Genomic DNA, 15317 nt, shown 5'->3' with positions numbered 1-15317 from the left:
CCTGGGGATGGCAGGAGGAGGGTGGGAGAGGAGGAAATTGGAGCCGAATGGAAATTGCTGGGGCCTTTGCGAGAGAGCGAGGGGCATAAATCAACCTGAATGGGTGTTGTAAACTCGGTGTTGTGGTTATTTTGTGTTCCCCTTTGTAATTTATACACTGTTAGTGCTGAGTGGTGGCTGTGAGATACCTTACAAGTGCTGTTATAAGAACCTTACATGTGTGGAGGGCTCGTCAGGCTGGCATGTACATGCTAGCTGTACATAGACTCTTACCAAGTTATAGTGGGAAGCTCCTCCCCGCGCTGTGCCTCAGTTTCCCCGGGTCTCACCACTTCTTTTCCCCGCTCCTTCCCCATTTCAAGGCTTTTCGCATTGCGCTGGGCAAGTGATGCGGTGGACACGGGGGGCTGGATCATTGCAGATGTGGGGGGCTGGATCATTGAAGGCATGGGGGGGCTGGATCATTGCAGATGTGGGGGGGTGCTGGATCCTTACAGATGTGGGGGGCTGGATCCTTATGGATATGGGGTCTGGATCCTTGCGGGCGTGGGGGGGCTGAATCCTTACAGATGTGGGGGGGGGGGGGGGCTGGATCCTTACAGATGTGTGGGGCTGGATCCTAGTGGCCGTGGGGGCTGGATCCTTACAGATGTGGGGGGCTGGATCCTTGTGGCCGTGGGGGCTGGATCCTTACAGATGTGGGGGCAGGAACCTTACAGATGGGGGGGCTGGATCCTTACAGATGGGGGGGCTGGATCCTTACAGATGGGGGGGCTGGATCCTTATGGACACGGGGGGCTGGATCCTTACAGATGGGGGGGCTGGATCCTTATGGACACGGGGTCTGGATCCTTACAGATGAGGGGGCTAGATCCTTGCGGGCATGGGGGCTGGATCCTTACAGATGTGGGGGGCTGGATCCTTATGGACACAGGGGCTGGATCCTTACAGATGGGGGGGGGGCTGGATCCTTACAGATGTGGGGTCTGGATCCTTACGGACACGGCAGGTTGGATCCTTGCGGGCACGGGGGGGCTGGATCCTTATGGACATGGGGGCTGGATCCTTACAGATGTGGGGGTCTGGATCTTTGCAGACACGGGGGGCTCGATCCTTACAGATGTGGGGGGCTGGATCCTTGCGGCCGCGGGGGAGGCTGGATCCTTATGGACACGGGGGCTGGATCCTTACAGATGTGGGGGGGCTGGATCCTTACAGATGGGGGGGCTGGATCCTTATGGCCACGGGGGCTGGATCCTTACAGATGTGGGGGCTGGATCCTTATGGACACGGGGGCTGGATCCTTACAGATGTGGGGGCTGGATCCTTATGGCCACGGGGGCTGGATCCTTACAGATGTGGGGGGCTGGATCCTTACGGCCCCTCGAGCTGCGGGTGCTGCGGTTGTGAGCCGGGCAAACCGCCTTCGGGAGCCGCGGTGAGCCAGCCGGATCGCACCTGGTTCTCGGGAGGAAGATCCCGTGTCGGGTGAAGGTGCTGGAGCGGCAGGAGCGGATCCCCGCCGTGGGAACGTCGGGGCCGCGCTTTGCGGGGCGATGGAGGCGGCTCGGAGCTCACGCGTTCCGGTCGCAACCGGAGGAGCCGGGCAAGCGGCTCTTGGGCTCCATGGAGGCGGCGAGGACTCGGGTTACAGCTCCTGGGGCTCCTGGAAGGACCCGCCTATGGGAGGACTCAAGGAGGGCCGGGCTCATCGCAAGCTCTTGCAAACTTGCCTCCCAGGAGCGCTGCGGGATGGGCTCTGGATCGCTGGGCTAAAACTTCCCTGCGAGGCGTTTGGCTCTGGTTTAACCCTTGGAAAACCCCTCTGGAGATGGGGATCCCCCGGCTGGATCGCTGCTCGCGGAGGAGGGATCGATGCTGATCGATGCTCGGATGCGCTGGTTGTGCTTCCAGGTAAGGACGCTGCTCGGCGGGGTGAAACCGGGCGCTGTTCTGGGCTTAAAACCAGCAGAGTTTTGAGTGTTTGGCCGCGTAAATGCGCAGGACGTGGGTAGCACAGGTGGGGTGGGAGTCCCTGCGAGCATTTAGATCCATTGTTCTGCCTCAATTGTGGTTATTAGCGGCCGAAAAGCCTCAGCCGTTCGTCCCCTTCGCTTCCCCACCAGGCTGGGGGTTGTTCCCAAAGTGCTGAACGCCTTCTCAATTTGCTCAGCAGCGCTTTCCCCTCTTGCAAGCGGGAGGAAATGGAGAAGGGAGGGCACTTAACACCTTTCTTTTCCGCGCAAAACCCGCTGAACTCGCTGTGAACCCGGAGCGGCGATGAGCTGATGGAGAAGGGAGACGGAGATCGCGTTCGGGGAGGAGAAAGGACGCGTCCTTCCCTCATTTTGGGCGCTGCTCCTTCCCAAAGCGCAAGAGCCGCGCTGGGTGTTGGAGGCGGCGCGATCGCAGCTGTTTGCTCAAGGAGAGGGGGCAGCTCCATCGCTTCTGCGCGGCCCCACGGGCTCGTTTTACCCGTTAAACACGGGAAAACCTTGTCAGATCCCGCTGAGCAGCGTTAAGTTGCTCGGACAGCGAACAATAGAGCCGTCCAAGCTCCTTTGTGCATCATGGCACCGGCCCCACTCGCTCTCCGCCGGTTGTTCCACGCTGGGTGTTTCTCTTCCCCCGCGTGGAATTGGGGTTTGTGGCCTCGGCCGCCCTTGACGCTGCGCTCCAAGGGCGCTTTTCTAATTGCAGGGTGGCGGCAAAGCGGCCCGGGGACCAGCGTTAACCTGGCAGCGCCTCCCGTCCCCACCCAGCTCAGGGGATCGCCCGTGGTTCATTTCCAACCCACGCAGGGATTTGCAGCTCTTCTCCCAACTGGCTCCTCCATAGAGAAGCGTTCTGGGCGTTGGCTGTTTCTAGACGGGGTTATTCCACACCACACGGCTCCTTTGTGGGTTCACACAGCGCCGGCCCCCCCCAATAAACAGACCATTGAACCTGTAAAATGCTCGTTAAACGGTTCCCGTTTCACCAGCGAGTGTGAAACCCTAATGGAGGAAGTTTGTGGGGCCCGTCATGGCTGTGGAATCTTTAATATTCGCAGCAAAATAACACGGGGCACTGTAATTTAGTAGTAATTTTAAAGCTGGGCTTATCTGGATTTAATTTGTCTTGGTGTCAGCTTAAGAATGGCTGAGAATACAACCTAGATCCATTATTCCACTGTCGTGTTTTTGACGTTTCTGAAGAATTAAAGCGTAGTGTGAGCTTTGTGCTGCGCACACAAGTCCCTGTTGTGATCTGCATCGTAGCTGATTAATTTTATAACACATTCTATTCCCCAATGAAAATGTGAATGGGATGAAATGGCATTTGAGACCTGCTGGATTGCACATGGGGGTGTTCGGGACCACGATGCCGCTTCCCCCCTTTCTTCCCTGGGCATCCACATGTGTAATATTAAAAAGGTGACATGTTTCATCTAACTTTAACAGCAATTTCCGTTTTGATTTGGGATTCAAGCTTTCAAACGTATTTAGCGGAAGCTGTTTCATGCAAGAATGGCCGAGCCTTGAATTTGGTGCCTTGGGTGCCTCCCCAGGGCCCCCGGTGCAGGTCAAGACCCACCCGCCCGCACTTCACAGCGGTTTGTGGTTCTTATTCCCAGCCCTTCATCGTTTTCCCACCGATTCCCCCCCATTCAAGCCAAAACACCCCCCATTACCTTCCAAGTCTGCACATGGTACCTCTGCAGGACCCACTCGGTTGTGTTCGCACCACGCGGCTCCTCAACAACCCCACATCGACATCCAGGGCCTGGAAAGAGAGCAAAGATGGAGCTGTTTGGTGGTACCAGCCCACAAATCCACCCCCTGGGGGCAGCTTGATTCCTTCTCTCCCTTCTTTTCCTTTTCCTTTTCCCCACTAGTGTTTGTAGAATTAATATTTCCCAGTATGGAGCCCATTAGACGGCGGAGATGAAAAGTTCAGTTGTAGGTGCGATAAGGTTTCCTTGTTTGCACAACTTAGTGACAAACCCGCGGCGATGTCGCCTCCCTCAGCTTTGCCACCGGAGCGTCCTGGAGAACCCTGGAGAGCAGGGGAATGTGCGACTAATTAGGGCCCCTGAGCTGTGTTTTGAGTTTTGGGGTGATTAAAGGGAACCGTGAGTCAGGCGCTTGGTTTGTTGCCCTGCCCGAAGAGGACGGCGCTCGTGCTGAGTTAAGCTTGGCTTAAGTTTAAGCTTGGCTTAAGTTTAAGCTTGGCTTAAGTTTAAACTTGGATTAAGTTTAAGCTCGAATTAAGTTTAAGCTTGGATTAAGTTAGGATGATGGTTGAGCTCATGAGGACGGGGAGAAGCGGTGACTTCATGAGCAGGACGCGCCGGGGAAGGAAAAACAGGGTCATTTGTCAGCCCCTCGGTGCCGCGAGGCGCCGAACCGGGTCTGCCCGTCCCAGCGGGGCCAAAACCCACCCGAGTTGACGTTTCCACGCTCTCGGTTGGGAACGTGAACATCTGCGGGGGGTGTAACATCTTTTCCCCTCCGGGTTTCAGAACCGTGTGTGTTTGATGCAGAAGCCGCGGTCCTGGGGGTGCAACAGCTCATGAGAGCGGTGTTTAGTGACTGAGCGATAAACCTCTGCTGCTGTTTTGTTGTTACTGATGTGATGTGGGACATCTGGGATGACAAGAATAGTTTTGTCTGTCACCCGCGTGGGCCGGACGGGGAGAATCTCTTATCAGATCTGGCAAAGCTTATCTCCTCCCATGAACGTTCAAGGATCGGCCGCATCCTCAATGTGCTTTTGAGGACACGGGGTGCGAGACGTGTCGCTCTAGTCTGGAGCACAGAAGTGGTTTCCTGTTGCTTGTGCGATTGTTTGCGTGTGTTTGAAGCTCCTCCATCTGTGTCAAAGGTGTTAACGTGGCGCTCAGTGTCTCCGCAGCCATGTGTGTGTGAACAAGCAGCTAACGATGCTCTCGTCCCCCTCCAGGACAGCAGCGATGAAGCACTGTTTCTACAATGAGACCGTGGGCTTCTTCTACAACAACAGCCGCAAAGAGCTGACAACGTACTGGAGGACCAAGGACGTGCTGGTGGTGGCCCTGGGCCTGACGGTGAGCGTCATCGTGCTCCTCACCAACCTGCTGGTCATCACCGCCATCATCATCAACCGGCGCTTCCACTACCCCATCTACTACCTGCTGGGCAACCTGGCGGCCGCCGATCTCTTCGCCGGCATCGCCTACATGTTCCTCATGTTCCACACGGGGCCCCGGACGGCGGAGCTCTCCCTCAAGACCTGGTTCATCCGGCAGAGCCTGCTGGACACCAGCCTGACGGCCTCCGTGGTGAACCTGCTGGCCATCGCCGTCGAGAGGCACCAGACTGTGTTCACCATGCAGTTGCACAGCAAGATGTCCAACCAGCGCGTGATGATCCTCATCTTCTGCATCTGGGTCACGGCTCTGCTGCTGGGGCTCATCCCCTCCTACGGGTGGCACTGCCTCTGCGCCCTGGACAAGTGCTCCAGCATGGCCCCGCTCTACAGCAGGAGCTACCTGACCTTCTGGGCCATCTCCAACCTCGTCATCTTCCTCATCATGGTGGTCGTGTACACGCACATCTTCATCTACGTCAAGAGGAAGATGACGCGCATGTCCAAGCACACCAGCTTCCACCCCCGCTACAAGGAGACCATGATCAGCCTTGTCAAGACGGTCACTATCATCCTAAGTAAGTCCTTGTGCCGTAGTTGGTCCAAACGATGCTTTGATCCCATCACCAACCCATATAAACCAAGACAGGGGATCCTACATAAGTCTTTGTGCCGTAGTTGATCCAAACGATGCTTTGATCCCATCACCAACCCAAGACAGAGGATCCTACATAAGTCTTTGTGCCGTAGTTGATCCAAACGATGCTTTGATCCCATCACCCATCCCACACAACCCAAGACAGGGGATCCTACATAAGTTCTCTTGCTGTAGTCAATCCAAACAATGCTTTGATCCCATCACCAACCTGAGACAGGGGATCCTATGTAAGTCCTTATGCTGTAGTCAATCCAAACGATGCTTTGATCCCAAAACCAACCCCACACAACCCAAGATGGGATCCTAAGGAAGTCTTGTGCTGTAGTTGATCCAAACAATGCTTTGATCCCACCACCAACCCCACACAACCCAAGATGGGATCCTACATAAGTCCTTGTGCCGTAGTCAATCCAAACGATGCTTTGAGCCCATCACCCGTCCCACACAACCCAAGATGGGATCCTACATAAGTCCTTGTGCCGTAGTCGATCCAGATGATGCTTTGATCCCAAAACCAACCTGAGACAGGGGATCCTACATAAGTCCTCTTGCCGTAGTCGATCCAAATGTTGCTTTGATCCCATCACCAACCCCACATAAACCAAGACAGGGGATCCTACATAAGTCTTTGTGCCGTAGTCGATCCAAACAATCCTTTGATCCCATCACCAACCTGAGACAGGGGATCCTACAGAAGTCCTCTTGCCGTAGTCAATCCAAACGATGCTTTGATCCCATCACCAACCCCACATAAACCAAGACAGGGGATCCTACATAAGTCCTCTTGCCATAGTCAATCCAAATGTTGCTTTGATCCCATCACCAACCCCACACAACCCAGGACAGGGGATCCTACATAAGTCCTTGTGCCGTAGTTGATCCAAATGATGTCTGATCCCCCATCCTGGGTCGTGTGGGGTTGGGGAGCTGAATCTCAATATTAACACCGGCCCAGGTTGCCCGGAGAGGTGGTGGCCGCCCCATCCCTGGAGAAGCAGCAGCACTTGGTGCATCCTTTATTAAAGGATGGAGAGGGGCTTGGGGCAGATATAAGGAGGTGACCGAGAAACAGAGGGGGTTGTGTCCAAATTCCCTCCTGTTTGCCGGAACAAAGCACCGAACCGTCAGATTTACTTATTTTTGAGCCAGGTCTTGGTTTGCTGGGGTAAATATACCTGGAAACTCCGTTTGACCTGCTCTCATTGAGCACAGGAACCCCGCAGAGCACTAACCGTGTCCGTCTGTCCGTCCGCATTCAGCTCGGTCACCGAGGCGGCTCAGGCGCTGCCTCTCCAGCATATTGAGCTTTACTCGGGTCCGTCCTTTCAGCAGCCGTGATTCCTTTAATCTGCTTCTTCACGACGCTTTAAGGGTCTAACGAAGGGAATCAAACCTTCCGCAACCCGTCTCGACTCCGGCTCCGACCGCCGCAACCCCCTTGCTCGCAAATCCTTCCTGATAAGCGCAGAATTTGCTCGGTCAGGGAAAGCTCGGAGCCGCAAACAAAGGCTCCGGTGAACTCCCTGCTCGGGGGCGCACGCCGGCTCCTGTCGCAACTTGTGAGCGGCCAAACTGGAGTTTTCCGCCTGTTCCTGCCTTTGCTGGGGTGTCTCCTTCCCCCGGCAATCTCTCCATCTCGTGCGTGTGGTTGAGTTTGCGTTACCGCGTTGGAGCCCATCAGATGCAGCTCAGGAGGAGCTATTTACTCCATGTATTTTTGCACAATCCGCGGTAGAGAAATAGGCTTTATTGCGCTTTTCCTCCCCGAATAACATCGGGGGGTCACCCAGTGGTGTCAGCAGGACTCATGAGTCCTATGGGGCTTCATGACATTTGGTGCATCACCTTGTTTTGGGGGATCCTTTCCTGCGTCTTGTAACCCAAGAGCGTTCCTCTCCCTCCACGGGACGGTGTCGGAAGTGGCACCAGTTCCATCCATCCCTTGAACAGGGGGAATCGCTCAATTTGGGGAAAATCCCTTTGGGTTTGGAGTCGGTTTGGAGGCCGTGGAGGGTTTTCTCCCTCCCTGCTCTAATTCCTTCCCCACCCTCGCTCCCCAGCAAACTTGGACTGTGCGCACAGGAATGTTTGCGCCTGATGCATCAGAGGGTGTAGCCGCTCGAGGAAGCCGAGGGTGCGGTAGGAACAGTCGGCGCGAGCCAAGGCCGATAATCCTGCGGGTCCTGGGCGTTGGGAACGGGTCTATAACCCGACCTGGAAACCGGTAATGAGTCCAAGGTACACCTGGAAACCAGTAGCGAGTTTTCCCATAGACCGGTTGAGCGTGACGGTGTTGAAACCGTTAGTGGTAGATTGAGTTCGGGCTTCATTCTGAACACCTTACATTAAGGAGGGAGGAAATCAGCTGGATTTGGAGGCAAAGCCCCAAAACTTTTCATTTTTCCCCCCTTCTCATCTTTAATATTCCTCTGGTTTTAATTTGTGCTGCTGGGAGCCGGTCTTAAAATAACGTGGCTTTCCTTGTGGATGCTAAAACCTGCCTTAAAGAGCCGCATCGCTCCCTTGAGACAGAACTATTGGACCTTCCTGCAAGTCAACCAGGGGTTAATTCCATCTATTTGCTAAATTAAAGGGGTTAAGTCGTTAAGCTGCCCTGGGCGTGAAATTGGCTTGATATCAAGAAGCCGTGGCCTGAACTCTGCGGGGAACACCCCCAGGAACCCAGAACGTCCCTCGCCGTGTTCCTTTGTGTCACAGCGTTTGGCTCAGCGACAGCTCCAAATGGAGCCCGCGGGCCGTGCCGCGGCCCCTCTGGCGTCGTTCTCCCCCGCCAGCTGGTTTTCGGTAAAGGGTGGCGCCGTTTTTGGTGCCGCTTTCTCCCGCCCTTTCCCAGGAGGCGCAGCTCCCGCAACCCGAGCTGCAGCAGCTCCCGCAACCCGAGCCGCGGCAGCTCCCGCAACCCGAGCTGCAGCAGCTCCCGCAACCCGAGCCGCGGCAGCTCCCGCAACCCGAGCCGCGGCAGCTCCTGCAACCCGAGCTGCGGCAGCTCCTGCAACCCAAGCTGCGGCAGCTCCTGCAACCCGCACTGCATCAGCTCCCGCAACCCGAGCTGCAGCTGCTCCCGCAACCCGAGCTGCGGCTGCTCCCGCAACCCGAGCTGCAGCGGCTCCCGCAACCCGAGCTGCAGCAGCTCCCGCAACCCGAGCTGCAGCAGCTCCAGCAACCCGAGCTGCGGCAGCTCCTGCAACCCAAGCTGCGGCAGCTCCTGCAACCCGCACTGCAGCAGCTCCCGCAACCCGAGCCGCAGCAGCTCCCGCGACCCGAGCTGCGGCTGCTCCCGCAACCCGAGCTGCGGCAGCTCCCGCAACCCGAGTTGCAGCTGCTCCCGCAACCCGAGCCGCGGCTGCTCCCGCAACCCCAGCTGCAGCAGCTCCCGCAACCCGAGGCGTGGCAGCTCCCGCAACCTGAGCCGCAGCAGCTCCCACACCCCGAGCTGCGGCAGCTCCCGCAACCCGAGCCGCAGCTGCTCCCGCAACCCGAGCCGCGGCGGCTCCCGCAACCCGAGCCGCAGCAGCTCCCGCGACCCGAGCTGCAGCAGCTCCAGCAACCCGAGCTGCGGCAGCTCCTGCAACCCGCACTGCAGCAGCTCCCGCAACCCGCACTGCAGCAGCTCCCGCAACCCGAGCCGCAGCAGCTCCCGCAACCCGAGCCGCAGCAGCTCCTGGAACCCAAGCTGCGGCAGCTCCTGCAACCCGCACTGCAGCAGCTCCCGCAACCCGAGCTGCGGCAGCTCCCGCAACCCGAGCCGCAACAGCTCCCGCAACCCAAGCTGCGGCAGCTCCTGCAACCCAAGCTGCGGCAGCTCCTGCAACCCGCACTGCAGCGGCTCCCGCAACCCGAGCCGCGGCAGCTCCCGCAACCCGAGCCGCAACAGCTCCCGCAACCCGAGCCGCGGCAGCTCCCGCAACCCGAGCTGCAGCAGCTCCCGCAACCCGAGCCGCAGCAGCTCCCGCAACCCGAGCTGCAGCAGCTCCCGCAACCCAAGCTGCGGCAGCTCCTGCAACCCGCACTGCAGCAGCTCCTGCAACCCGAGCCGCAGCAGCTCCCGCAACCCGAGCCGCAGCCTTGACGTCAGCCTGAAAATCGCAGCCATCCAAAAGGGCTCCAAAGCCGCGGGCGCCTCCTCCGTCATGCAAAGCAGCAATTATCCTTTTGCCCAAGAGCTTTGCAGGTGGTGGCAAGAACATAATACGAACCCGACCGAGTTGGTGCCGGAGTCTGTTTGGCTCCGTCGCTGTGTTGTTCTAAACTCCGGTTGTTAACTCAGACTGTTTGATTCAAGATGCATCACGCTGACTCTTCTTTCCTGGCCTGTTCCCCTGTTTGGAGGGAGTTGCACTTAAATAGGAAATAAATCACTTTATCTGTAAATGCAACAGAGGGGCGGGGAGGGAAAAGTACTACTTGGAAGTTTTCTGAATGAATAGAGTAGGGGGTAAAAAATTGTGTCTCAATTTTTAGTATTTGCTTGTTGAATCCTTGATCTTCCCCCAAAGCAAAAATACAGAGTGGAACTATTTCCCCTTTGACTCCCTCCTTGCTTAAGTTTTGAGGTAAACCAATTGTATTGAGCATCTTTATGAACCTAATGAACCTAACCTAATGAAATTTAACAAGGGCAAGTGTAGAGTCCTGCATCTGGGCAGGAACAACCCCAGGTTCCAGTGTAGGTTGGGAAATTACATATTAGAGAGCAGCGTAGGGGAAAGGGAGCTGGGGGTGCTGGGGACAGCAGGGTGACCATGAGCCAGCACTGGGCCCTTGTGGCCAGGAAGCCAATGGGACCTGGGGGGGTTAGAAGGGGGGTGGTTAGTAGATCGAGAGAGGTCCTCCTTCCCCTCTACTCCGCCCTGGTGAGAGCACATCTGGAATAGTGTGTCACATCTGGAATAGTGTGTCACATCTGGAATATTGTGTCACATCTGGAATAGTGTGTCACATCTGGAATATTGTGTCCAGCTGTGGCCCCTCAGTTCCAGCAGGACAGGGAACTGCTGGAGAGGGTCCAGCGTAGGGCAACGAAGATGCTGAAGGGAGTGGAGCATCTCCCGTATGAAGAAAGGCTGAGGGAGCTGGGGCTCTTTGGTTTGGAGAAGAGGAGACTAAGGGGTGACCTTATTAATGCTTATAAATATGTAAAGGGTGAGTGCCATGGGGATGGAGCCAGGCTCTTCTGGGTGGCAACCAATGATAGGACAAGGGGTAATGGGATCAAGCTGGAACACAAGAGGTTCCACTGAAATTTGAGAAGAAACTTGTTCCTGGTGAGGGTGGCAGAGCCTGAACAGGCTGCCCAGGGGGTGTGGAGTCTCCTTCTCTGCAGACATTCCAACCCCTGGACATGTTCCTGTGCGACCTCACCTGGGTGTTCCTGCTCCATGGGGGTTGCACTGGATGAGCTTTTGAGGTCCCTTCCAATCCCAAACATACTGTGACACTCTGATCCTTATGGTGGCGTGGCCAGGAACCTGGTTTTGGGGTATTTTTGGGTTCTTTTTGACCGTTCTAATGGGGTTTGTTCTCTCCGCAGGTGCTTTTGTCATCTGCTGGACCCCAGGCCAAGTCGTGCTCCTCCTGGACGGCTTGGGCTGCAAGAGCTGCAACGTGCTGGCCGTGGAGAAATACGTCCTGCTGCTGGCGGAGATCAACTCGCTCATCAACGCCATCGTCTACTCGTACAGGGACAGCGAGATGCGCAGCACCTTCCGCAGGATCCTCTGCTTCGCGTGCCACCGCAATTCCAAATACACCCCCACGGTGGTGAAGCTGAACGCCGCCGACCGCCGGACACTGTCGCACAACGGCCACTTCACCGTGGATTCCTCCATTTAGCTCTCGTGGTGCTGAAGCACGGGCTCGAGCAGGAGGATTTCCAGCGATATTCGTCAGCGGGAAAGGACAAGACGCTTTTAAGGACGGGGTGTTGCTTAGGACGGACACGCTGAGTAGTATTCCTATTAAAGACCGCTGTTTCTAACGCCGAGTTGATTTGATTTAGCAGCGTCTAATACATGGGGCGCGACCTCATGTGGTCTCTCAACCAGCAAAGTGGTTGCTTGGTACTTCAGTATTAATACCGGTTTCAGTGGGAGCATGTTCCAAAGAGCTTTATGTTGCTCCCTAAGCAGAGCTGCTCCGTGTTTGCTCAGAGTCCAACACGGGTCGCGTTCCTTCAGCACTCACGTTCTTCTTGTGGCCTCGTCCTGTTGGTTGAGCAGCACATTCCGGCTTTCCCAAGTGTCTCTTGTTGAATTTCCAAGCGTTCTTGGCTTTTGGAGCACCTAATTCTTCCCTAAAACGGTGCCGGAACTACCTGCGGGTGTTTGTGTTCTAAGCGGTACCGCGCGGCGTTCAAGTTCGTTGTCTATTTGTACACGTGGAGCGAGTCGTGTTCCTGTTAAACCATCTTCCTACTCACCCCAACCCCTTTGGGACGGGCTCAGGTTGGATCCCAAGGCAACCGGAGGTTTTAAAGTGAAGGTTGTACCTTAAAACTCCACTGTCCAAGCGTCTTTCTCTCAGCAAAGCGCTGTGAGGAATGAGCAATATTAATATCGGTGCACGTAGGATCTATTTCGAGTCCATTTGACGTGCGATGAACACTCTGGGTTGTGCGGGCAGAGGGTGAATTTCCAGCTGAGAAACCATAAATACTTCACCTTCATGGTGTTAAACTTCTCATGGTGTGAATGTGTCCGTGTCAGCCCAAAATCCAAAGTTAGGAACTCTGTGATGACTAAGTTGTGAGAGCAGGCCGAGCTTAGCAGGTTTTAAGCGTCGCCTAAATTAATAACTCCAGGATATTTTACAATAAACCAACCCTGTTCTGTCGGACGATCCCAACACCACCTTGTTGGCTTTGCAGAGGAGATAATTAACCAGAGACTTCATTACTCAGGTGTGTGTCTTGCAGAACACGGTCAGGTTAAGCCGAGCCTCCTGGCTTGACTAAACCAGCCTTGGAATGCAGTTCCCACCTCGGCGTCCCAGAGACTTTTGGAATAAACGTGTTGTGCTGGGTTTTAGGAAAGATTTGGTGTTTTTCCCCCTCTCAAGCCCTGGGAAAGGAGCATCCGTTGTGTCGCGATGTTGACATCAGCCTTGGGTTGCTTGCAAATACTCGGCTGCTTTGGGGGAGTTTCAAACCATTAAAGCGTAGAGGGTGGTGGGGTTCAGAGAAGACACTTTTATTTTCATCGCCAAAGAATTCCAGCTATTTTCCCCGGAAAATATTGGGTTTGGGATGCGGCGCGGGAGGTAGAGGGAGCGGGAGGGGAATCAGTGAACATCTGGATAGTTGGTGCTGGAGGGATGGGCTGGATCTCGATGTTTTCTGGTCCAGCTCTCGGCGCTGGACCCGCTTGGTTGAGCTGGAGCGGGCGCCTCAGCTCGCGGCCCAAATCAAAGGGGAACCCACTGGTGTCTGGAAACGCGGGCAGGTCACGGTGAGTCCGGGAGATGCTGCAGTAAGTGTAAATGATGCTGCTCTCCGGAGCCCACGGAAACCTGCACAAAATCCTTTGGGAATGAGATGGTGAGTGCACGATTCTCCTTGGAAGTGGCTCTCGAGTCCCCTTGCTGGCAGGAGGGGATGAGCGGCCACCGGGAGGCAATGTAGGCCAAGCTTTAGGCCTGGCTTTTCCTTCCTCTGCCAGGAGGCAATGTAGGTCAAGCTTTAGGCCTTGCTTTTCCTTCCTCCACCGGGAGGCAATGTAGGCCAAGCTTTAGGCCTGGCTTTTCCTTCCTCTGCCGGGAGAAAATGTAGGCCAAGCTTTAGGCCTGGCTTTTCCTTCCTCTGCCAGGAGAAAATGTAGGCCAAGCTTTAGGCCTGGCTTTTCCTTCCTCCGCCGGGAGGCAATGTAGGCCAAGCTTTAGGCCAGGCTTTTCCTTCCTCTGCCAGGAGAAAATGTAGGCCAAGCTTTAGGCCTGGCTTTTCCTTCCTCCTCTGGGAAGCAATGTAGGCCCAGCTTTAGACCTTGCTTTTCCTTCCTCTGCCAGGAGGCAATGTAGGCCAAGCTTTAGGCCTGGCTTTTCCTTCCTCTGCCAGGAGGCAATGTAGGCCAAGCTTTAGGCCTGGCTTTTCCTTCCTCTGCCAGGAGGCAATGTAGGTCAAGCTTTACGCCAGGCTTTTCCTTCCTCTGCCGGGAGACAATGTAGGCCAAGCTTTAGGCCTGGCTTTTCCTTCCTCTGCCAGGAGGCAATGTAGGTCAAGCTTTAGGCCAGGCTTTTCCTTCCTCTGCCGGGAGACAATGTAGGCCAAGCTTTAGGCCTGGCTTTTCCTTCCTCTGCCGGGAGAAAATGTAGGCCAAGCTTTAGGCCTGGCTTTTCCTTCCTCTGCCAGGAGGCAATGTAGGTCAAGCTTTAGGCCTGGCTTTTCCTTCCTCCACCGGGAGAAAATGTAGGCCAAGCTTTAGGCCTGGCTTTTCCTTCCTTCGCCGGGAGGCAATGTAGGCCAAGCTTTAGGCCAGGCTTTTCCTTCCTCTGCCAGGAGAAAATGTAGGCCAAGCTTTAGGCCTGGCTTTTCCTTCCTCCTCCGGGAGGCAATGTAGGCCCAGCTTTAGACCTTGCTTTTCCTTCCTCTGCCAGGAGGCAATGTAGGTCAAGCTTTAGGCCTTGCTTTTCCTTCCTCCACCGGGAGGCAATGTAGGCCAAGCTTTAGGCCTGGCTTTTCCTTCCTCCACCGGGAGAAAATGTAGGCCAAGCTTTAGGCCTGGCTTTTCCTTCCTCTGCCAGGAGGCAATGTAGGTCAAGCTTTAGGCCTGGCTTTTCCTTCCTCTGCCGGGAGGCAATGTAGGCCAAGCTTTAGGCCTGGCTTTTCCTTCCTTTTCCATTCTCTGCCTCAGCTTTGGAGTTTTGGGGCTGAGCGAAGCCTCTGATCGATCCACGAAACTCCAACTTCCAGGACACGACATCAAGCGACAGTCAGAGCTGCAAGGCCAGGAACAGCGCGTAGACACAGGCAGGTGTCTTCACATACATACGTATAATTTACACACCCGGAGGAGCGTTCTGGCTTCTTGACGGCGAGATCGCAGGTCTAGTGCTTCATTTAATCCCAACACACCCATTTCTTTGAGCTGTGGAAATGCCCGGAGATAAAGCAGAGACTACAGTGGGGGTGAATCTCTCTGCGGGCTGTTTAGAACTCAGTTGGCATCTCAAGTCCTGGCTTAAGTTTTAAATTGGACTCTTCTACCCGCACCCCCTTTTTTTGTGCTGACAGGAGGGAATTCACTTGCTAATTACAGCCCAGTCCATTTCCAATCGAGGCACACGGGGCGATTTATCAGCGAGCTGGAGACAGCTCTGCCCGCTCCCTTGGCTGCATCAGCAAGAACTTGTGCAAGACAATTTAATTTCTTGTCATCTTTTAATCCGGCTCCCTCTCCCCTTATAGTCAGGCTGTGAATGCAGAGAGATGGTTTATTAATCATTTTAGCAGATACAGTGTGTTTTTCAGCGGCATCTGCTCCGTATTTCATTTGTCAGCGTTCTCAGAGCCACAGGGTCATAAACATTGTGCCCTGTG

At 55.4% G+C, this 15317-nt stretch overlaps 1 protein-coding gene across 1 annotated transcript; it reads left to right on the top strand.

Moving 5' to 3' along the window:
• The first annotated feature begins 1711 nt into the window (after positions 1–1711).
• On the top strand, positions 1712–12666 carry LPAR2 (lysophosphatidic acid receptor 2). Its single transcript, XM_082073971.1, has 3 exons — positions 1712–1914; positions 4945–5687; positions 11319–12666. Exons 1-3 carry the CDS (start codon positions 1886–1888, stop codon positions 11618–11620), a joined length of 1074 nt encoding a protein of 357 aa, XP_081930097.1. The 5' UTR covers positions 1712–1885; the 3' UTR covers positions 11621–12666.
• The last annotated feature ends 2651 nt before the right edge of the window (positions 12667–15317 follow it).

Source organism: Streptopelia decaocto (assembly GCF_964273445.1).
Source record: "Streptopelia decaocto genome assembly, chromosome: 29".
Lineage (NCBI taxonomy): Eukaryota > Metazoa > Chordata > Aves > Columbiformes > Columbidae > Streptopelia > Streptopelia decaocto.
This window is presented reverse-complemented; position numbering and strand designations above follow the sequence as displayed.

Coding starts and splice junctions, on each gene's coding strand:
- LPAR2 (XM_082073971.1), top strand. CDS start 1,886: ATGCTCGGATGCGCTGGTTGTGCTTCCAG. Junction 1,915..4,944: donor TGCGCTGGTTGTGCTTCCAG/GTAAGGACGCTG, acceptor GTCCCCCTCCAG/GACAGCAGCGATGAAGCACT. Junction 5,688..11,318: donor GACGGTCACTATCATCCTAA/GTAAGTCCTTGT, acceptor TTCTCTCCGCAG/GTGCTTTTGTCATCTGCTGG.